Source organism: Heptranchias perlo, chromosome 33 (assembly GCF_035084215.1).
Source record: "Heptranchias perlo isolate sHepPer1 chromosome 33, sHepPer1.hap1, whole genome shotgun sequence".
In the NCBI taxonomy this organism is placed as follows: domain Eukaryota; kingdom Metazoa; phylum Chordata; class Chondrichthyes; order Hexanchiformes; family Hexanchidae; genus Heptranchias; species Heptranchias perlo.
In genome coordinates, this window is record NC_090357.1 from 8,660,730 (window position 1) to 8,684,112 (window position 23,383).

Sequence of the window (23,383 nt, forward strand, 5' to 3'; positions counted from 1 at the left end):
CTCCTGCTCCCCCTTCTCCTATTACCGATCTGTGCGCAACACGTAGAACAGTCAGAACACATCAAATTTTCCTGCTCTCCAATGAGCAGATATAACTGATGTGGGGAGAGGCGGGGGAGGGGGGTGCAGTGGGTACGGTCTTGTATGTGGGTCAGGTTTTTAGCTAGAAAGTGGAAGAGAGTCAACTTAAATGTGGGTTGTATTATACAAATGGTCTTTCCATTTAAAAAGACAAGTCTACAAAGTAAGAAATTCTAACCGAGGTTCAATTTCTACTTAAATTGATTTTAAAGTTGCTCTACAAATTCCCACAGCTGCTTTGAGGAAATTCTGCCAATAAAGTCAGACGACAGTCCCAATCCGATTGATTGTTTGAGAGGATCCATCTGACTACAGGTTCCTAGTGACCTGATTGCAGCTGAAGAAATCCATTTGAATGTTTAACTTTGTATGACCGGGCGATTAGTACCGGGCGCAATGTCCTGTACCTTTTGGATTTTCTGCTGTTGCCATGGATCTGTGCTTTGCCCTCCCTCAAGGGAGGCCTTAGATTCTGGTGAAGTGTTCAAAGGAGACAAAGACAGTACAGTATGTTCTGTGTTAGAAAAATTAATTCCAGCCTCCTTTTAGTTGATACAGTGTTATACCACCAAAGAAAACCTTGCAGTCTACTTGAATTAACTGTTTTCTGCTCTTTCTGCAGACGGAGGGCGTCCGTGTCCATGTGAATGTTCTGTCCGAGCAAGCCAAAAACCCAGTGCTTTTTGTGATCCGACAGCAGAAAGCAGTGGTCTCCTTCCAGGTGCCATTGATCCTCAGGGGGCTGTGAGTATCGCTGGATCTTCTCATCTTCACATGATCCCAGCTCCCAGTAGTAGGAGCTTTTTATCTGGAAAAGTTTGGGTGTTTGAAATCCCAGTATCTCCTTCCTGCTGTTTCCTAAGTGCCAGCCTTGGCTCAGTTAGTGGCACTCTCGCCTCCGAGTCAGAAAAAAAGGCTTTCACGACTTCAGGATATGCCAAAGCACTTTACAGCCAATTAAGTACTTTTTGAAATGTTGTAATGTAGGAAACGCGGCAGCCAATTTGCATACAGCAAGCTCCCTCAAATAGCTATTAAATAAATGACCAAATCATCTGTTTTAGTTATTGCTTCAGAGATAAATATTAGCCAGGACACTGGAAGAACTCCCCTGCTCTTCTTCGTGCCTTGAGATCTTTTACGTCCACCTGAGAGGGCAGATGGGGTCTCGGTTTAACCTCTCATCCGAAAGACGGCACCTCCGACAATGCAGCATTCCCCCAGTACTGCACTGAAGTGTCAGCCTAGATTACGTGCTCAAATTTCTGGAGTGGGGCTTTAACATACAACCTTCTAACTCAGAGGTGAGAGTGCTACCATTTGCCGGTAGCTCTGTCGCCTCTATCAGAAGGTTCTGCATTCAAGCCCCACTCTAAGACTTTAGCGCTTAATGTAGGCTGACACTTCAGTGTGGCACTGAGGGAGTGCTGCACTGTCGGAGGTGCAGTCTTTCAGATGCGATGTTAAACCAAAGGCCACGTTTGCCTGTTTAGATGTAAAAGGTTACATGGCACCATTGAAAGAAGAGATGGAGAGTTGTCCTGGCCGCGCCTATCCCCCTCAGTCAACACCACCAACTGGTCATTATCTCAGTGCTGTTCGTGGGACCTTGCTGTGTGCAAATTGGCTGCTGAATCTGCTTACAAAATAACAGTGGTAACACTTCCAAGGTTATTCATTAGCTGTAAAGCTGAGGATAAGTTCTTTCTTATTTACCAATTAGAAAACCGATTGAGACACTGACCTCCAGTTCGAAAAAAAAGCATTGTTCTGTCTAAACTTGCAGTGGATGTCAGTGTGATGATACAATACCTAACAACATGTCCTGATGATAATGTGTATGCCACATAGTCTGCACATTTACACAAGCGATGAGTCAGTGCAGTATTACAGTAGCTATGGACCTATGGATACTTGTTGAATACGTGGCGTACACAGAATGTCACCTGAATTTACACAGCAGGGAGGGGTCGGTGAAATATTACAATTTGGTATTCACCTTTTGCTGATGATTTGTTTGTACCTTGTGTTCGGACGTCACTGTACATACAACAGATGTTGGATATGAAGTTCTGTTTTGTGAGAGCGAAGGGCAGGAGTAGGATTTGTGGACTTTGCTCAGAGTCAATAAAGATTTGTTATTTTGAAGTACGAATGGAGATTTCCTCTGAATATGATCATAAACTCACACAGAAAGAAAAGACGCTTTTACAGTTTTGCTACAAACAACAAAAATCCCCCCAAAAATATATATTATAACTTAACATTTATTTATTTTCTCATTAGTTTAGATGCTATTTTAGAACAAAATTATGATACGATAATCCTGGTTCCTTAAACAAGGGTGGATTTGAGTTATTAATTTGACTCAAATAGAAATCCAAAACTAGCCAATCTAAAAAAAAATCAGCCATCAATGGGAGAGAAATAAATGATCCCAAAATACATGAACCTGCTCTGCTGGGGTTTTGTGTAACAGCTTGAAGTGTGACGAGACTCCGAGAACCAGGAGCTGAATCAAATTTCTTGCTGCAGATTTTTGAAAATTGTATCGCAGCCAGCCTATTTTTGTCATGCATTCCTGTCATTTAAAAAATATTATTCATTCTCGGGATTGCTGGCAAGGCCGGCCTTTATTGCCCATCCCTGGATGCCCTTGAGAAGGTGGTGGTGAGCCTTCTTCGTGAACCGCTGCAGTCCGTGTGGTGAAGGTGCTCCCACAGTGCTGTTAGGTAGGGAGTTCCAGGATATTGACCCAGCAACGATGAAGGAACTGGGGATATATTTCCAAGTCAGAATGGTGTGTGATGTGGAGGGGAACCTGGAGGTGATGGTGATCCCATGCATCTGCTGCCCTTGTCCTTCTAAATGCTGGAGGTCGCGGGTTTGGGAGGTTCTGCCGAAGAAGCGTTGGCGAGTTGCTGCAGAGCATCCTGTAGATAGTACCCACTGCAGCCACGATACGCTGATGTTGGAGGGTGCGGATGTTTAAGCCAATGGATGGGGTGCCGATCAAGCAGGCTGCTTTGTCATGGTTTGTCATTGTCTGTTTTATCTGGAATTAAAATGAAATTTACAATAAATTCTAGGGGGTAACTTTATGAGTGTATGCTCCCAGCAGGGAGCCTCACCTGCTGGGAGCAAATATCGTAAATTTGGGCACTCACTGTCTACGATTTTCTGACAAATGCGTTCCCGACCGGCAAGGCTTCCCGCTGGGAGCGTGGACTCATAAAACTAGCCCTGCTCTTCTCATGGTAGTGCACAGATGGTGTTGGTTGTCTGAGGTATATCAGGCATTTCAGTCACCATGCCCTTTCTTCTGGAACTCTCCCTAAACCACTTTGGCTTACCACTTCCTTCAAAAACCTCTTAAAAACTTATTTCTTCAATCGCACTTATATCCCACCCCTTAACGTTTCCAGTCTCTCCTTCCGTGTTCTTATTCTCCTCACAGTTAAGCAACTTCCTATGTGAGGGTCACTATGCAAGTGTAAGATGTTGAAATAAAAACAGAAAATGCTGGAAATAAGTTACGAGGAGAGATTACACAAATTGGGGTTGTATTCTCTAGAGTTTAGAAGGTTAAGGGGTGATCTGATCGAAGTTTATAAGATATTAAGGGGATAGGGTGGATAGAGAGAAACTATTTTTGCTGGTTGGGGATTTTAGGAGTAGGGGGCACAGTCTAAAAATTAGAGCCAGACCTTTCAGGAGTGAGATTAGAAAACATTTCTACACACAAAGGGTGGTAGAAGTTGGGAACTCTCTTCCGCAAACGGCAATTAATACTAGCTCAATTGCTAAATTTAAATGTGAGATAGATAGCTTTTTGGCAACCAAAGGTATTAAGGGATATGGGCCAAAGGCGGGTATATGGAGTTAGATCACAGATCAGCCATGATCTTATCAAATGGCAGAGCAGGCACGAGGGGCTGAATGGCCTACTCCTATTCCTATGTTCCTACTCAGCAGGTCAGGCAGCATCTGTGGAAAGAGAAACAGAGTTGATGACCTTCAGTCTGACGAAAGGTTGTCGACCTGAATCGTTAACACTGTTTCTCTCACTACAGATGCTACCTGACCTGCTGAGTATTTCCAGCATTTTCTGTTTTTATTTCAGATTTCCAACATCCACGGTATTTTGCTTTTGCTGTAAGATGTTATTATTCCAGTACCGGATTAATTGATTCCCGGAATCACTAGTTTACACTGACAGAAAAGCCAAACCTAGAACATGGGTTCTGGGATTTTTACAGTGTTTTGGGGATCAGATTCTGTAATTAAGTCCATTTTTCTGTGAAAACTGCAAATCAGTGATCTTGCAGATATCTTAACTGAAAAACATCTAGAGTTATTTGTCTATGCAGTAATACTGTTGACCACATTCCCTTCAGGACCTAATAGCCTACAAATTCATTGGCGGCATGTCCATTTTTCAGGCACCTAAGCATCCAATATGACGGGTGGCATGCACTCATGCATACATTCCGCACTGGAAATGCGTCACCTGCCATATTGGTAAAGGCAGAAAAGGAGGTGACCAGGGCCCGAGCCTGAAGCAGGCGTTAGGCCCTTTGCATGTGCGAACAAAGGTCTTAACGCCTGCTGGAGGCTCCCTTTGCAAAACTGGTCTGCCCTGAACGCAGCTGGCCAGGTCTCCGTGCGGTCCTGAAAGGGATTGCTGGAGGCTGCCACCAAAATGGTAAGTTTGTTAAAAAAAAACACTTACCTGAATGTGAAGCCGAAAGGAGCAGGGATGCTCCATTCCACTCCCGGCCCGGCTGCAGTGCAGAAGACCGTTTCTGGCTCCCACTCGGTCCCCTCCTGACCGCATTCCCCTCTCGATCGCTCACTCCCTCTCCCGATTGCTTCCATCCCACCCCCCCCTACTCCCGATTATCCCCCTCCCTCCCGGTTGCTCCCCCCCCCCCCCCCCCCTTATTGGGTGTACCTCGTGCCTACCCATTCTAGACTTACTTGTTTCGTTAATCTAGTCATGTTTGTCTTTGTCGCATTGACACCGTACAGGGTAGAAGTGGATACACAGAACCTCCCCCCCCCAGTAGAGTTGAGGCCTTCCACCTACACACACGGACCACAGACAGGGAGAGACTGGTTTGCAGAGGTTTTCTGTAGCCCGTTGTTTAGAACAGAAATTGGCTTGTCTTCATTTCCATTAGAACTGTTGATTTCTAATTTAAAAAATTGGGTAGATGCTGCTCGAAAGCAAAATGGTTCTTCATTTTCACAAGATTACAAGATCGATATGGATGAGAAAGGCCATTTGGTCCCTCCAGAAACAAACTTACCCTCCCCATCACAGCATCCAGCTGTTTCTTAAATGACTATAGTTTTCCCTCCATTATTTAAGGTTGTCAACCCTCAGGATTGTCCTGGAATATCCAGGAATTCATGGTTAATCTGCAGAACACTGCTGCAACCAACCCAGGAGAAAAATCATGGGGGCACTAAAAAAAAATTGTGCTTTTAAAAAAAGCTTTTGTTTGTTAGTTCTAAAAATCCTTGGAGATGGGAAAAAAGGCTGTTTGACTGATTGTCAAGAATCATCCAAACGGTTAACGAAGAGTCTGTTCGCTCTCCAATTGGCGCGAGAAGGCGGAGCACCGCGAGGATTGTCGTGTCAGGTGACCAATGACAGGAGTGTGGGGAGGGGGGGCAGTTGGAGACGGGAGATCACGTGATGAAACCTCCAGGAACATGTCCAATCACAGTTGGCAACCCTGCCATTATCCAACCCAGAAGTTTATTCTAGGTGTTGATCATTCTTAATGTGCAGCTCAACTTTCTGACAGCAGTCCTGAATTTACCTCTTCATGGTTTGAACCCAAAGCGTTAGCCGTAAATGTTAACCAATAAGTAGGGCAGCCTTAAGTTGGATCCACAAGTGAGTCCACTATTTAGCGGAGAACGACAAACCTCTCCCCACTGTTAGAGCAGGGAGAAAGCTTTACACTGAAACATTGCCGTTCTTTTTGGTTTGTGCAGCTGGGGGACACGTTCTTTTGCGTGATGGACTATTGGCAGAATAAGGGATTGCCCCCAGAATTCTGAACTCATTGAGTTTCACTCAACAACAACAACTTGCATTTATATAGTGCCTTTAACATAGTAAAAACGTCCCAAGGCGCTTCACAGGAGCATAATCGGACAAAATTTAACACCGAGCCGCAGAAAGAGATATTAGGACAGGTGACCAAAAAGCTTGGTCAAAGAAGCCTCTGGTTGTTGTTATTTAGCTGGCAAAATATTTGATAGATAGCCAACAGGAACCACCGCGGCATTCCCTACTCGCACAGTGGAGATGGGAGGTCCGTGTGTGTCTGGGTTAGTCTAATGCTGCTGCAGGAGTTGACCTGTGGTTGACTAGCATTGCTCAGATAAAGGTACCATTGATCCAGGGTTACGTTGCCAGAAAGAAAAAAACATAACTTCAAAAACGGATCAAAAACTCCCAACAGTCACCACTTTCAGAGGCATAAATCTACTGGTTAGTTAAATGCTGATCAGGCTGGATCCTGAGTTTGGCAACACCGTTAGCAATTGCTGTTCAGTTAAATTTTAACAGTACTTTTGAACTGGGTAACCAGGTGTTGGAATATTTGTACAGCCCCAGACTGCCTCTGGTTAAATACATGACATCATTAATGTTACATAGAATTACATTGAATGTACAGCACAGAAACAGGCCATTCGGCCCAACTGGTCCACGCTGGTGTTTATGCTCCACACGAGCCTCCTTCCATCCCTCTTCATCTAACCCTATCAGCGTAACCTTCTATTCCTTTCTCCTTAACCATGCTTCACTTTACTCAAAATTTCAGCTGCTTCACTCTTGATCCACATTTTGTTGCATCCCTTATGCACAGAAATGTCTTGAGTGCTTTACAAGGAGGAGAGGAGAACATTGAGTGGGAGATGGGAAACATTAAGGTGGGGAAGTGAGCAGACAGTTGAAGAGATAGGTTTTTAAGAGATCTTTAAAGGAAGGGGGCGCAACAGCAAGGTAAGATGGTTCAGGGAGAGAGTTGCAGAGAGTGGGAGAGCCAGTGGCTGAAAAATTGGCCTCCGATTGCGGGGAGGAAGGAGTGGAGTTTGGGCGATGAGCCAGAGTTGGAGGAGAGGAGGGTGTGGTCTGCGATGTGTAAGCAGAAGATCATTTGGATAAAACGTAGTGAGAACGTGGAGGGATTGGAAAACAAGGACAAAGGACTTGACGTCTGTGAATTGGGATGCAGTAGAGCTGGGTGAGCTTTAGAGCCAATGATCAGAAAGAGATCTCGATGTATTCCACCAACCAAATAGCGTTCAGTATCCTTACAGCAATGAATTTCAATGTTCTCTCTGTGGGGGGCTTCCTGTAAATATTGACACACTCCTGGGGACTCCTTGAACTAATTTCCGAAAAATAGTGCCAGCTACCAAAAAAGAAACAGAAATACTGTTAACTCAACCAACACAGAAATCTGATTGACGTCAGGGGCCCCTAAGACCCTTTCACTGACCCCCCCCGAGAGTCCTGGGAGCCCAGCTTGAAAACCTGTACAATCGATTTTACCAGCATTGACTCAAGCTGAACCTCTCCATTTGTTTAAATGTGTTTAATTCCATCCCTTTTTATTTCTCTGTTTAATGCTGACTGATGTTGTGTTTTTGTTGTTGCAATGTAGAATTTCATGGGAGTGTTAGCAGATTAATGGCCTCCTCCCCTCAGTCTTTACCCAAACCCATTCAACAGAAATTATTTGTTGCTAGTCCTGTTGGTGCAGCATGCTGATAATTTATGTATAACCTGTGTATATGCTGCAGGCTAGTGCTGCACAAAGTGATGTTTGTTGAGTGCTGTAAGTAAGATGATGTGGGGGGTGAATGAGAGTCACTACCATATTCAGCAATGTTCATTAAAAGTAGGGAATCTTACAACACCGGGTTATAGTCCAACAGTATTTGTCCACCCCAGTCCATCACCGGCATCTCCACATCAACATTAAAAGTAGATTCTGAGCAGTTTAAATGTTAACCTCACACATAGCTCTTAACCATATTCAAAATGCCTTTGCAAGAGCTCATTTGGTAATTGCGTCACACAGACCATGAAAGTCCAGGGTTTGGTTCCTAGTCTGAGTCTCAGGGGTGACAGACATGGAATTACATAGAATGTACAGCACAGAAACAGGCCATTCGGCCCAACTGGTCTATGCTGGTGTTTATGCTCCACACGAGCCTCCTCCCACTCTATCAGCATATTAGCTGATCCTTCTATTCCTTTCTCCCACATATACTTATCTAGCTTCCCTTTAAATGCATCTATGCTATTCGCCTCAACTGCTCCTTGTGGTAGCGAGTTCCACATTCTAACCACTCTCTGGGTAAAGAAGTTTCTCCTGAATTCCCTATTGGATTTATTAGTGACTATCTTATATTTATGGCCCCTAGATTTGGTCTCTCCCACAAGTGGAAACATCTTCTCTACGTCTACCCTATCAAACCCTTTCGTAATCGTAAGGACCTTTCAGGTTACCCCTCTCAGCCTTCTCTTTTCTAGAGCCCCAAGTCTGTTCAATGCACAGAGTGCTAGAGTAGGCACAAGATCCCCGGGTTAATGAGGGGAGTAAATCAGCCAGCGCTCTCTCTCCTGATTGCTATCCATTAACCCCTGTTGGAAAGTGTATCTGGGTGAGTTCAGGATCGGGCTCAGTTGTGATATCCCCTCACGGTCGAACAGCTTGCCGACATTCAATATAAGGGCTCACATATGAAGCATGGCCTCTTGAGTGAGGTATTGGAATGAGTCTAGTGCCTGTTGAACTGTCCCGCAGCACGTTCAAGGAAGGAGGAGAGAAAAGTAAGGGTGCAGTATTTTCTTTGATTGGTTGACAGTGACGCTCACAGATTGAACCTTTCTCTAGGATTTCTGCTGCAGTACTGTACTGCACTCCATAGATTTTAACTGTGCTGCTAAAGCTAAATCTAATTTCACCCTTCTTTCTGTAGTTATCAGAGGAAATACATCTATCAGGACGTGAGTCGCACGCTTTGTCAACCGGAGGTTAAGAGCGAATCGCGGATGCAATACTTCTACGTGGATGTCTCAACACTGTCAGAAAAAAACGCCTCAGTCCAACTCTACGTGAAACGCATTGAGCACTTTGTACTAAGGTGGGTGAAAATGGCACAGTGATAACAGTGAACACCTTCATCCTCACTGCTCTCCGCTTCCCCAGGTAAGGTTTTGAGACCCTTTCACCAGCAGGTTCTATCATGCAGAAAGTCTCTATACAGCACAAAGGTCTAGTGATTGTGAAGCAATCTTTGAATGTTACTTTTCTCAGTTAAATACTAAGATTTTTTATCTTTATCTGTCTGTCTATCTATCTGATTATGTAATTTATTCAAACTGGTCGATCTCCCATGCGTTGCAAACGGGGAGTCAAGACGGAGCAGGGTTAGAGGATGCGGCGATAACTCAACTGAGGTGGGAGAGGGGAGATGAAGCACGTGGGAGGGAGGAGAGGAGGGAGAGACAGAAGGGGAGAGGGGAAGAGGAGGGGAGGGAGAGAGGAGAGGAGGGGAGGTATAGAGGAGAGGGGGAGGGCAGAGAGGGAGAGAGGAGGGAAGAGATTGAGGGCGAAGGAGGGAGGTGGAGTGAGTGGGAGAGGAGAGGGAGGGGGGAATGGGCATGAGGAGACAGAGAGATGAAAAGGAGACGGAGAAGTGAGGAAGAGAGGAGGTGAGCGAGGACCGGAGATGAAGGGGAGGGGGTGGAGAGGGAAAGGGAGAGAGGAGAAAGGGTGGAGGATGTAGGGTAGAAGGAGCATGATGAGGAAATAATGGGGAGTGGGGGAGGTGAAGATGGTGAGGACAACATGAATGGCAGAGGGGAGGAGCCGGGGGGGGGGGGGGAGGAGGAGAGGGTGAGGAGTGAGGGAAAGAGGCGGGGATGGGGGATCCTTGGATGATATTACGATCAGCAGGGAGGCGGTATTCCTGGGAGGTAATTTTCTACTCAGCATTGGGTCTGGTAGCAGGCCATTTTCTCCTCCTTTAGTTGCTAAACATTTCTTGGCCTAAGTGTAGCGTATGTTCTTATCAGTTTAACATCTATCTACTAAAATTATTTTTTGGAGTAAGGAGATGCAATAAGGACTTACTTCATCCACACAATGATTCACTGTGCCTCCAGCGGATATAGATTGGGACAAATGAGGAGGAATGACCTTGTCAGTAGTATACGATGGAATGGGCTGGATGGCTTTATCTCATGACCTGTACTTGGATATTACTTGTTTGCCACAGACGTTAGAGTTCTCCTCTTTCTAAACTTGAATTAGCCGTCTGTGGAAACATGAGAAAATAATAACTCATGTTTTGAGCAGCAAACTCACATAGTACTGGATGTGGTGACAAGAATCACTGGAGCCTTAACACAGCCACTGTCCGGCACAGCTAGAGGTTCGGCTCCTGACTCTCTGATATTCCTGATTCACTGCTTCTACCTGTCCAGCATCTTCCTCAGTCAGAAGAAGCTTAATCTCAGGCCCAAATGGCCACACGAGGCAGAAACAATCTAGATTCTTGTTCACATTTTTTTTACAACAGAGGCGGAGGCTCTTGAATTTTAATTGTGTGCTAATCATTTTTTATTTACATCACAGAACTGCTGAACCGTTCAGATTCAATGCGACGCCATCTCAACCTCAGGTAAGGGCTGATCCTTAACACTTCAGCTCGGTCTAAGGAATTTCTTTTCTGCACTGAGAATCCTCCATCTTTTCAGTTTGTGCCTCCTTTCAGTGGAGAGGGTAGAATAAAGCATCAGGCGACACTTGGGTATTCATTCTACAAGGCGGAGGAACCGGGCAGATGTTCGATGTTGCCCAGGCCAGTGGCAGCCTGTCCCATCTATTACTGGACGCTCTCAGTCAGGGAGGTGGGGAATCTTTAGAGGAGAGAGAGAAGGGGGAGAGGGAAGGCAGGGTGGGTTGCCCCAATTTGTTCAGTTACAGGCCGAGAGATCAAGGGATCAGCATCCCTTGTGAAAAACACAAACAGGTGCCTTGGATCCTTATAATTTCCCCCCCCCCACCTCTGCTGAAGGCTTTGACTCCCTTATTGGGGCATGTCTCCATGCTCAAGTGGCTGTTATTCACATGTGAGCCTCGATAGTGAGCATTGACAAGCTACTGAATGAGAAGGAAATCCCGGCCAAGCATGACACCGTTTTCTTACTCATGTCTGTGAAGCACTTTGGGACGTTTCTGTGCGTGTTATATAAATGTGAGTATAATTGTTATTGTTACACTGTGCAGTGGACAGTAAAATGTCCAGCAGGGGTCACTGGATAGAAATCAGGAGCACGAACCGCAGTCAGTTTTTCCTACCCTGACCCAGGAGACTGAAAGCTATTGTAATGCCCCCATGCTGCCCCAGTCATCACATGTATATATCATACACATACTATGGAGCACTCACTATAATGCCCAAGTGATGTGTTGCATGGATGCTTGAGATGACCTATTAACCGTGAAGCTATGTTGACTCACTCTCTTCCTGTTGTTTGTTTTGTAGTACTTTAGATACAAGTTCCCTGATGGTGAGGACTCTGTAATAGTGAAGGTGACATCAGATTCAGCATTTCCCTGTTCTGTAATCTCCATACAGGACATCCTGGTAAGTGAGGAGTACAAATTGGAGAGCTCTTACTTTTTTTGCATGTGAGGGCCCTGTGTGTAGGTCCGACACAGTCTCCACCAGAATCTTGGAATTGAGGCAAAGATATCAGGGATGTTCAAAATGCAACTGAATGATATAATGTACAAGTTAGGGTACTTGAGGGGTGTGTTACTATGGACCAAGATGCCTTTTCTCAGGTAACTGTGTGGTCCCATTTGAACAAAGAGGTTTCCTTGGGTGAGAGGCAGTAGCTAAAGTGCAACGACACACTCCAAAGAACAACTTTCTATGTGCTTTCTTGTCCTACAATCTCCACATCTGGATAATTGAGACACTCTGAGCCGTGGTGGTCGCCATGATCAGCTTTGTTGAAACTTGTGTAAAATCAGCTGGTAGAAGGCAGTAGCCAAGGAGAGCTGGGTCACTTTTGTTTAACTCCTTAAGATGGAGTGGATCACTATTATATGTTGTGCTGCTTAGCTCCCTCACCTAAATGAGTGTTGGCCGTTTGCCAGGAGTCGAATAATGGCAGCTGGTACGCCCTCTATTGTGGTGGCTGCCATTGTGAGCAAATGGAGATACTTTATGGAGGGTAAATATGGAGGAAGCAAGGAACCTGTTAAAATCAGGAGGTTGCCAGGAGGTGTAGACCTTCAGTAAAAACCTGAGCTTCATTCAAGCTGGGGGCTTATTTACTGATGTTTCTTACTTTAAATTTTCTTTCAGTGTCCAGTCAATGATTTGGACAATAATGTTGCATTTATCGGCACCTATCAAACTATGACTAAGAAAGCGGCCATCACTGTACAGGTAAGTTACGCATTGCACGTGTGAGAACAGGAGTGTTCCGTTAGCATAGATAACCAGTGTGTGTATGTGTGCCGGCATGTGTTTTCTATTAGTGCTTATGTCAGCTTGGCTCAGTTGGTAGCACTCTTGCCTCGGAATCAGAAGGTTGCGATCTGAAGCCCCACATAGCTTAGGCTGACACTTCACTGAGGGAGTGCTGAACTGTCAGGAGTGTCATCTTTTGGATGAGCTGTTAAACCAGTGTTCTGCCTGCCTGTTGGGGTGGACATAAAAGATCCCATGGCATTATTTAAAGAAGAGCAGCAAGTTCTTCCAGAATCCTGGCCAACATTGCTCCCTCAACCAACATCACCAAAAACAGGCTAACTGGTCATTCATCTAATTTTCCGTATGTGGCACCTTGTGTGCAAATTGGTGGCCGCATTTGCCTACACAACAACAGTGACTAGACTTCAAAAGTTGTGAAACATTTTGGGTGTCCTGAGTTTGTGATGAGGCACTATATAAATGCAAGTTCATTTTTTCTCTTTTCATATGTAGAAGCAATGCATGTAAGATTATGTGTGTGATTTATTAAAGCCTGGCACTAGCAGCCATTGATAGAACTATATTCAAGGCTCTGTGTTGTTGGTATTTGATTATCCCCAGTTCTGCAACATACCTCATGTTAATCAGACACCCTAACGATAAACAACGTTACTGAGAATAGCAGATTAATCATCTGATTTGAAAGTTTCATACAAAACCACGCTCCCACCTCGAGCAGCAACCAAATTCCGTGCATTCAACACACTGCAGGTCGAGAGGTAAATCCATTAGAATCACCCGATTGTACTTCCAAAGCAATAATGTGTAGGCGAGTCAGTGTATAGTGAACCTGCATGATGCTCCGCAGAGTTATGGGATCCACCTGCAAGTCTCCACGTGCTAAGATCCTGATCAGGGTTCAGTCATCAAGGGGGCAGTGAGTGGACACTGGACAATGTCCCACAGGGAGTGAGCAATGCAGGAAGGGACAGGGAGCGTGGGCTGTTGCCATTCACCTCCCCTCCCACTAGACTTTTAGAGAGGGCGGTAGAGAGAACGAGATCTGAGGTGATGACCAACCGGCTGGGAAAAGATAAAATGCTGAAAGTGGGTAGAAGAAAGAAATTACTATATCGGCAAGAACTAATTTGACGTTTCTGAAAAGATCGTCTGGCGTATCAGAACACGCACAGTGCAGCTGTTTTCCTGATAATTGGGCGTTTATTGTTCTGCTTTTCATTTCCTGACAGAAAAAGGATTTCCCAAACAGCAGTTTTTATGTGGTGGTGGTGGTGAAGACTGAGGATGAGGCTTGTGGAGGTGCACTGCCCTTCTACCCATTAAAACAAGGTATGAACAAGGGGTCTGGGGAGCACATTGCCTTTCTCCTGTCAAAATAAGAAATGGGGGTTGGGGGGGGAGGTGAAGCTTATACCCATAGTGCGAGCAAGAGGGAACATAGGAACAGGAGTAGGCCATTCAGCCCCTCGTGCCTGCTCCGCCATTTGATAAGATCATGGCTGATCTGTGATCTAACTCCATATACCTGCCTTTGGCCCATATCCCTTAATACCTTTGGTTGCCAAAAAGCTATCTATCTCACATTTAAATTTAGCAATTGAGCTAGTATCAATTGCCGTTTGCGGAAGAGAGTTCCCAACTTCTACCACCCTTTGTATGTAGAAATGTTTTCTAATCTCGCTCCTGAAAGGTCTGGCTCTAATTTTTAGACTGTGCCCCCTACTCCTAAAATCCCCAACCAGTGGAAATAGTTTCTCTCTATCCACCCTATCTGTTCCCCTTAATATCTTATAAACTTCGATCAGATCACCCCATAACCTTCGAAACTCTAGAGAATACAACCCCAATTTGTGTAATCTCTCCTCGTAACTTAACCCTTGAAGTCCGGGTACCATTCTAGTAAACCTACGCTGCACTCCCTCCAAGGCCAATATGTCCTTCCGAAGGTGCGGTGCCCAGAACTGCTCACAGTACTCCAGGTGCGGTCTAACCAGGGTTTTGTATAGCTAAAAGAAGACAGAAGGAGAGCAGACCGTGCTTCTACCCATCAAGATAAGGTATGAGATAGGCCTACTGATAAAACAGGGTACTATCCATGTAAGGACTCCCAGCACTCTCTGAGTCATGGTCATCACAAATCAAGCTACTCTCGCATGGCAGCATTGCTCAAAAAAAAAATTTAAATATAGAGAGGTAAATGTGATTGAGCTCAGAATGGCCATCTTCAATTCTGTAATGGTGCACGAGGGGCTAAGAAAACAGCTTAATTCTCAGAGGAACGTCACAGCTCATTTCGATACATTAGTTGCTGAAATCAATGGTTGTTGTCAGGCAGATGCTGCAAAGGGAGGGAGCAAGCCACTCAGTTTAGATTGGCAGCTCCTTTTGAATTTACAGGTCCCTGTGACTTTGTTGAAGGTATTTTTATCAGGCTGCTTTTTTTTTTCAAATTGATGAGCCTGTCTGGAACCTTCAAAGTGCTTTGAAGACCAGTTGGCTCCCCCTAGATAGAAAAGAAAAAAAATGTGATGGAAGGAGATAATTTATATCATAGCTTAGGACGGGAGTTGTGAATTATTTGATTATAGCTAGCTTAGCTTCACAACTGCTGTATAAATAACATCGTTGTACTGCTACTCTTTGCTTGTTCTCACACCATTTAATTAATTTTGCTTAGCAGTGAAAGCCAAAGTCAGAGTCTGAGGTAATGTTATTCTGCCATCAACCAATGGCCTGCAGGATCCCTGGAAAGGACAGGATAGAAGCAGTAGCTGAAAAGGGTTTCCTGCTCAATACCTGGAACTCACTCCCCCCAAAAAGCTGTTGAGGCTGGGGGTCAATTGAAAATTTCAAAACTGAGATTGATAGATTTTTGTTGGGCGAGGGGTATTAAGGGTTACGGAACCAAGGCAGGTAGATGGAGTTAAGATACAGATCAGCCTTGATCTGATTGAATGTCGGAACCGGCTCGAGGGGCTGAATGGCCTACTCCTGTTCCTATGTTCCTTCCTATGTACCTGGGCACACCATGAATTTTACCCAGATATCAGGGCAAATGAAAACATTCCCTGGGTTACACAGAACTAGGGTTCATCTGCAAGAGTAGCCAAAACCATAGAAGGCAAGAATATCTGGAGTAAAATAAAGGTAAAACATCCCCCCCAAAAACTTAATAACTAAGGACCTTCCACAGGAATCTCCATGTATACGTTTCAAGTGAGAGTTAAAGTTTAATCAGATGCTGTTATTAAGCACTTCGATGAATTTTACATTTCATTTTTATTGAACTTTGGGTAAGTTTCTTCCTCTTTTTGTATTTTATTCTCTCTGTCTGTCTAACCTGACAGCACAGGAGCGCAATCACTCCCAGATCACTCCCAATCTCTTCGATAGACTGGGGGCTCCAGAGAGCACCTAGGCGTAACACTCCCTTCTGATTTTCCGTCAACTCATGCAGGGAGACATCACAACCTCTGCTTTGGAACTTTCTCGCTCATTGCAACTTAGATCAGGAACTGAGGGGAAGGGGATTCAAACCTGGTCCCGTTCTATGGCACTAAGCACCCCAACCCTCTGGCTGGTGTAATCAGAATGACTGACAAGCTGTTCTAAAAGCCACAATGGCACAGTGCACTTAAAAGAGAGGAAGGAGACTATTACGATATATATCTATATACATATCTCGAGTTGGTGACGTTGTAGCCCCCTAGTCCATTGAAATCATTGGATAGCTCTGTAATGGTAAGTATAACTAGCCTGCTAGTCTTAGTTCCTTTACATGTTGGTGATGTTACCTCTAAAACAGATTATTAGAAGATAGGAACATAGGAATTGCTCGCTGAAAAAAGACCAAGATCCATCTAGTTCACCTTCTACCATCCTGGTAGTCGCACGATACAATGATAATGGAATTGTTGACTAATCATAGCAATCAATCTCTATCAATTAGCCTACAACAGACATAAGAAATAGGAGCAGGAGTAGGCCATACGGCCCCTCGAGCCTGTTCCGTCATTCAATAAGATCATGGCTGATCTTCGACCTCAACTCCACTTTCCCGCCTGATCCCCATATCCCTTGACATAAGGCGAGGGAAACCCCCAGTTTTGGGACTCATAGGTCCAAAGTCACCTGTTCCTCCCAAGCATGTTAAAGTTACCATATGCCATGTCTCCAATTACTCGTATACTATATTCCAAAATATATTTAACACCTGTTATTCTCACTTGCCCCAGAGGTGGTGCTGTAACATTTCACAGCCTGTTACAACAAACACAACCAAAAGGCAGCCCGTTTCCTCTAACAGGTTCACTCATATTTGATAACTAATTAAATAAATAAAATTACTGTTCTTCAGAGTCAAAAGAACTTCAGCTTTTGTTGCTTCGCCCAAAGTCTGGTTTGTGGTTTCAGGTGTCACAATTTGTAATTCTTTTGGATGCTGGGGCGTTTGTTAAAAGCATCATTTGTCACTGGTTTGTGAGGCTGAAACCAGAGGTCCCATTGTCACAAGTGATTCCAGTGTCCCTTAGCTTAACCACCCACTAATCTCTCACTAATACAGAGTGGCATTTCCAAAAAAAACAGAGTCATTTCAAGCTCAGCAATATTTCATAACAACCATTGGATTCTGTGTGTGACACTCAAGCTTCTTCAATTTCTTCAGAGTCAAGACACAAACCATGATGATAGGTTGTCTGAGTGACATTTCTAATTGTCCAACAGATTGCACTGTCACTTTTAGAAAGTCGCTGAGTTGTCTTTTGTTACCTCCCTCCACTTCTAAAAGCAGTTGATTAAGAATTGACGTGTCTCTCTGTGTGTCAGTTCTGTGATCACCTAATCCTGAAGGGAGCAACTATTTGATTTTTCTTGGTAAATTAGGCTTTAACATTAACATGAATGGACTGGATTGCACAGACCAACAACGCAAAACCTGTGTGTAGCTCACTCTTACCTCTACAAGTAACACTCACAACCCGGAATAGAAACACTGGGCTCTGGAGGAGCTGTATACTGGAAATTATGTCTGAGATTGTGCACTTTGTGATCTCAGGCAGCTGCCGTAACCTGGTGCAGTATTTGGTATTTATTCTTAAATTAGATGGGAGCAGATTTCTACTGCTGAGCTATGTGAAGATTTTCTACTGTTGCAGCAGTTATGGATGCTTTGGCCTGATGGTTGTGTGTTTTCTCTCTCTCTCTCTCTCTCTCTCTTCAGATGAGCCTGTGGATCGGGGGAACCGGAGTAAAATCCTGAATGTGACAGTGGTGCCTGCTGTGAATTGTAAGCATTTCAGCTTGGAGCTTTTACTCAGAGTGCAAAGCTTCTGTTGCCGCTTCCCAAGGATGATTCAAGTGTCAGCGGATTCATATTGGACTAGCTCTTTAATAGTCTGAACTCTTGCTGTCTGTCCAAAGCAGTGGTAATCACTACATGGCCTGGCAGCAGTTTGCAGCTGGGCTTCCCTTCACCGGTGGCTGTTGCTGCTCCATGTGTCTCTGAGCCTCCATTCATTGCCGGTCTGACTGTGGGAAGTTTACCAATGTGGGATTCAGTGCTGTGCCCTCTCCTCTCATGCCGTCCAGCAGATGGAGGTGAGAGAGTGCTGTTAAGGAGACAGGGTTATCCCAGCTACCACATAGCAAGTGAAGATAGAATTATTTAATAGAACAATTGGTCCCATCGTTTCTTTTACTCCTCATGTGGGGAAGTGCCTGGACTCCTGCACTTGGCAACTATTAAAACCAGGAGCTCGCTGTTTGAGGACTCACAGGGTACAGACCTGCGCCCATCACCGTGAGCTGTCACATGTTGGAGCAATGGCATTGAGCGAAATAATAGTTTGGATGTTGGCCTTCAACAAAAAATTAGTGAGTAGACAATAGTCTACAGAAAATTCAGGCTCCTGTCCCTCCTAAATATACACTGATACATCTTTCAAATGATTGAACTGAGTGTTGTACAAATACCCTTTTTGCATTAACTTTGAATTCTATGTATATTCATCAGAATGATGTTGTACAACATACTTAGGGAATGTGTAACAGTCTGTAACAGCAGGGCTTTTGTTAATGAGTGTTCCTCTTTTCTGTTTCTTCTTCGACAGCTGTGGCCTATGTTAAAGGGATGTTGTTCAGCCTGGGCATATTCCTGGCATTTTACCTGCTCACACTGTTCATCACCTGTTGGGAGCACAGTAGGTAAGGGCATTTGAGAGTGGAATCCCCTCAACACTTTAGAGAACAACATGCAGGCATTTTTCACGTAGCTGCTCGAAGGATTACTCCAGGCTCGAGAGCCAATATTTTTTTAATCTTTGAGCAATATTTTTTCTTCCTTTCCGCTGCGCCACGTATTAGGTGAAAGTCCAGACAGGAAAGTTGCTCTCAGGGCTCCAGCAATGACCCCCCACTATTGGAAAGTGCACGTATGCTGCCCCCTGGGTGAGGATAGCATTGAGCTTGGCTGTGATTCCCTGGTCTCAGAAATTCGATTAGCCACGCCCGTTTTTCAGGCACTAAACTAGCACCGAAGCCTGCAAAACGGAGAGCGGGAAGCGCGCGGCCATTACGAACCGCAAGCGCGCCGCCCACCGTATTGGTGTAGACAAAAAAAATAGGCGTCCAGGGCCCGCGCATGAAACAGGCGTTAGACCCTTTGCGTTTACAATAAGAGGCCTAATGCCTGTTTGAGGCCCCCTGTGCAAAATTGGTTGCCCTGAACAATGGCGCCAGGCTGGCTGCATTCAGGAAAACCAGGTCTACCTGCGGCCTAACCAGCGGTCCTTAAAGGGACCGCCGCAGGCCGCCACCAAAAAGGTATGTTTTTAAAATATACTTACCTGAATGTAGAGCTCGGAGGAGCAGGAGTGCCCCTCCTGACCCCACATTCAAACCACGGGCCACTGTGGGCCACCGCTCGCCCATCCCCCGATCGCAACCTAAACCCCCGCCTGCGCCCCCAGTTGTGACCTTGACCCCCCCCAATCACGGTCTCCAATCCCCTCCTGATTGGCCATTCTCTCCCAATCACCTTTCCCCTTAAGCACTTACCAGAGGGCCGCTATTGGCAATGCAACGGCCTGATATTGGAAGCCTCTTTGCCGGCGAGCTGCCTTGGGGCACCCAGTAGGTGCCCTGTAGCTCACCGGTGTCATTTAAATAAAGCCCGAGGCACAAACGACTTTCCACCCCCTTTCTCCGGGGTGCAATAGTCTACTGACACTCACTGTGTAGGTTCACACATGAAAAACGGCCGCTTGCACATCACGGAGAGAAGGGGGCGAATAAGAGGGGCTTCCCCCCTCCCCCCCCCAAAAAAGCCATTGTATAATATGAACGGTTAACTCTGTTTCACATCATTCGAAGCGAGGATAATGGGGCAGATTTTCCTCTTCAGCCCCCGCGGGTAAGAGTTTGGCGGGGCTGAAGTGCTTAATGCAAATTCAGGCAGAAGCTGCTCATGAATGTCCAATCATTAGTTCCGCTGGACGGAAAATCACGAGCAGGTTGCGCCCAAATTCGCAATCCGAACTTCCACCCCCGTCATATTCGGGGGCCTGAAGAGCTAGTCTACCCCAGTCAGTTTATTGACCTGTTGTGGTGGTTTACTAAGTGACTATTAGTTGATACCTATTATTACCCCATTAACAGGTGGGAGAATGGAGCATCTTCACCGCACTGGTGTCTTGTGCAGTACAGATCTGTGCCCATAGTAAACATTGCATGCATTGCCTTAAAACAACAAGGGCATTCCGTGCCTAATGAATGTGTTTACTGATTCTTTTCGATTTCCACCCTCCAGGCAGCAAAAGAAAAGAGAAGGACTCCTGGGGAAAAACATCTCGTCTCCAGATCAGTGTGGTAAGTAAGGAACTACTTTTACTACGTTTAGATAATGACACTAAGTGCTTTATCGCCTGTATTTTCTGCACATTTATATCCTGCAATCGTTAATAGATGAGATCTTCTGCCATTTTCCACACCTGTTGTCGGGCGACCATTTTCTTCTACATCATGGTCTCTCACATGCCCACTGCTTCAAATATTCCCCTGTGCAGATTACACACATTAACGAGCTGATGCGTTAAGATGTTACGGCTTGAACGACCTGTAATCTACTCCATGTGCAGGGATGAATTACATGTTTACAGGTGTATTGTTGGCCTGGGACTGATTGAGGACTTCAGTGGATATGTACAGTGGGCCTTCACCCAGCCTACAGGTCTGATTGGTCCTGAGCCTGTGTTACTTTAGAGCCAGTGAAACTTTGGCAGTCTGCATTGGGCCTGCGGGAGCTTTTCCCAGGGATTTTTCCTTGGGGGTTCTCCCGATCGGCCATTGTGACTGCGACAGAAGATCGGCAGAAACCCCGGGTAGACACTGAAGCTGGGGTTTCCGCCAATCTTCTGCCAAAGTTAAAACGGGCCAATTGAAAGAACCCCAAGGAAACTCCCTTCAGTTGCCTCCACACGCCCAACCTGACCGCACCGCACCATGGATTAAAGATTTGGAAGGTTCTCACTCACCATTAGCTTTGACGTCAAGGATACACATAACAGGATGATTGGTTTGAATAGACCTTATTAAGCGTGATGAGGAATTGGAGACAAAAATAATCCAACAGATGTCAATCATGATTTTTGCCTAAAACAAACAGTGGCATCCTTAGCGAAGATTGGCAGCCAATGGCTAATCCCAGCAGCAATGGGGAAAGCTCTTGCCAAATCCCCTCATCCCAGCAGCAGCTCTCTGGGACAAGTTGACCTCAGCTGCTGCAAATATAATATTTAAAATTTCCCCGTCCTGAATGTACTTTGCACTACACACTTTCAATTTATTTGTGGCCTGTATTCTTTTCATTGGACTTTGCACTAACTGATGACTAAACGCTCCTGTATGTTACTGCGTTGCAAATCTGCAATGGCTCTCTTTCTCGCTGGTCATTTTCAACAATAATATTTTCCTTCTTTCCATTTTATTTTGTGGCTGCCGGTCTCTTGCGGTTGATATAAATACAGATCCATTAATAGGTAAGACTCAATTCTCAACAGCTCGATAGCAATGCACAGTGGACTTTGGTTATAGTGACAGACTCGGGCAGGTTCACATTCAACCTCCATGTTGGAGGTTCACTGCTCTCCGAGGCACAAGGATCATCATAGCACTAAAGTGAAACACGTATTTGTGTAGAAAGAATAGGGAGATGGAGCCAGAGGCCGTGACCTACAGATGTGTTCCTTTATGTTGCAACCATCCCCACTCCCCAAGGTGCATGAAGGGAATGCAGGTGCCGCTTCTAGTGCAGATTATAGGTGAATGAAATGTCAACCAGATGTGAAATTGTGTCCCACGATGAAACAGAATGATTCGAAGTGCGGTGCTGCTAATCTGATCAATACTTCCGAACCCCACCGATCATTAAAATCGAATGCAGCTGCACAGATGCGTGCGGGTTACAGGCTGTGTAAGGACGGGTCGATCATTACGAGGGAATGATCACCGCAAGCAGTGATCGTTAAAACTGAATTCCACTGTCTGTTGCTGTTTGTCTTGCTGAGGTCTGACCTCCTCCACTGTCTGTGTCAGTTCAAGGGAAAACTGCTTGTTGAGTGACCGCATTACATTGTGTTACTGAATACCGAACCACAACTCCAATACTAAGTGAAATAAAAGCCTAGAACTGACTACCGATGGTATTAGTCGACGAGCACTTAAAGCATTCGAATGACTTTCCTCTATCTTCTATTTTAAAGCAGGCATTGACCTATTTATTTTACCCCTTCACTAAAAGAACTGCGAAAGTAAAGTCATAAGAATGTGTTATGCCTGTGTTTGCTAATACTAGAAACAGTCATTTCCAGACTAGAAATTACTCAAGTGTTTCTAAAAATATTTATTCAATGACTTTAACCTGTTTTGGTCACTTGCTGTTATTTAATATTTAATATTCAGCAATTTCTGTCAGGATAGTCTCTGCACATTCCCTATTGTCCCAGCCAATAGAAATAAAGACGTAAATGAAGTAATTCTAATCATGTTAGAACAGCCAAGATTGGAACGAACATTATCTTTCTCTGTCTGTCTGTTGTCTGGAAAAGGATTGTGTGAAATGACGTAGGGCAGTCTCAGTCTGGTTCAGTAGAATTGTCCATAAATCATCACTAATTGGCACAAAATTGACCAGCACTGTCGAAGGGGAAACCAGAATGACTAGTGCGGGAAATGGAAAAATTCACACTTATCCACTCTAAGTGCTCTCTTGAGGTTGGGGTTAAGATGTGTTGTTCAGATAATGCGGAAGGAGCTTGACTTAATCGTTGGGACATTGAGGCTCGTACTTGATGGCAAAAACGAAAAAATGTTCCACTCACCAGTACTGGCATCAAAAGAAGGACAAGAGCTCATCCTTGTCCAGTTGTCATACTAAACCTTTGTGGCTTTAGCTTGTCTTGTCATTCATTACTGCCAAATGAGATTCAAGCTGTGTACCTTGCAGCTACCAAATGCTCAGTATTGATCAGTAGTGTTCACTCTGTTTCTCCCCTCCTGCTGCACATTCTCCATGAAAATTGAACTTAGAAGCTCAACAGTTGTTCGCTTTTCAAAGTTAGATATATGGAGAAGCAAAAGAGGATACTCTGTGTTCTATTTGTTAATGAACACTTTTTCATACAAGGCCTGGTGCAGGAGTGATGACTTCAGTACATCTTGGCCCTGCCTGCATTGAAATCAATAGAGTTTGGGA

At 44.9% G+C, this 23,383-nt stretch overlaps 1 protein-coding gene across 1 annotated transcript in view; it reads left to right on the forward strand.

Moving 5' to 3' along the window:
• Positions 1-23,383, forward strand: part of sidt2 (SID1 transmembrane family, member 2) — a 63,986-nt gene that overhangs the window by 6,545 nt on the left and 34,058 nt on the right. Inside the window, exons 2-10 of the mRNA XM_067970954.1 lie at positions 704-825; positions 9,097-9,261; positions 10,758-10,803; positions 11,671-11,772; positions 12,502-12,585; positions 13,863-13,962; positions 17,855-17,920; positions 18,744-18,837; positions 20,441-20,499. Coding sequence (XP_067827055.1) covers positions 704-825; positions 9,097-9,261; positions 10,758-10,803; positions 11,671-11,772; positions 12,502-12,585; positions 13,863-13,962; positions 17,855-17,920; positions 18,744-18,837; positions 20,441-20,499 — 838 coding nt within the window. The remainder of the gene's footprint in view (positions 1-703; positions 826-9,096; positions 9,262-10,757; positions 10,804-11,670; positions 11,773-12,501; positions 12,586-13,862; positions 13,963-17,854; positions 17,921-18,743; positions 18,838-20,440; positions 20,500-23,383) is intronic.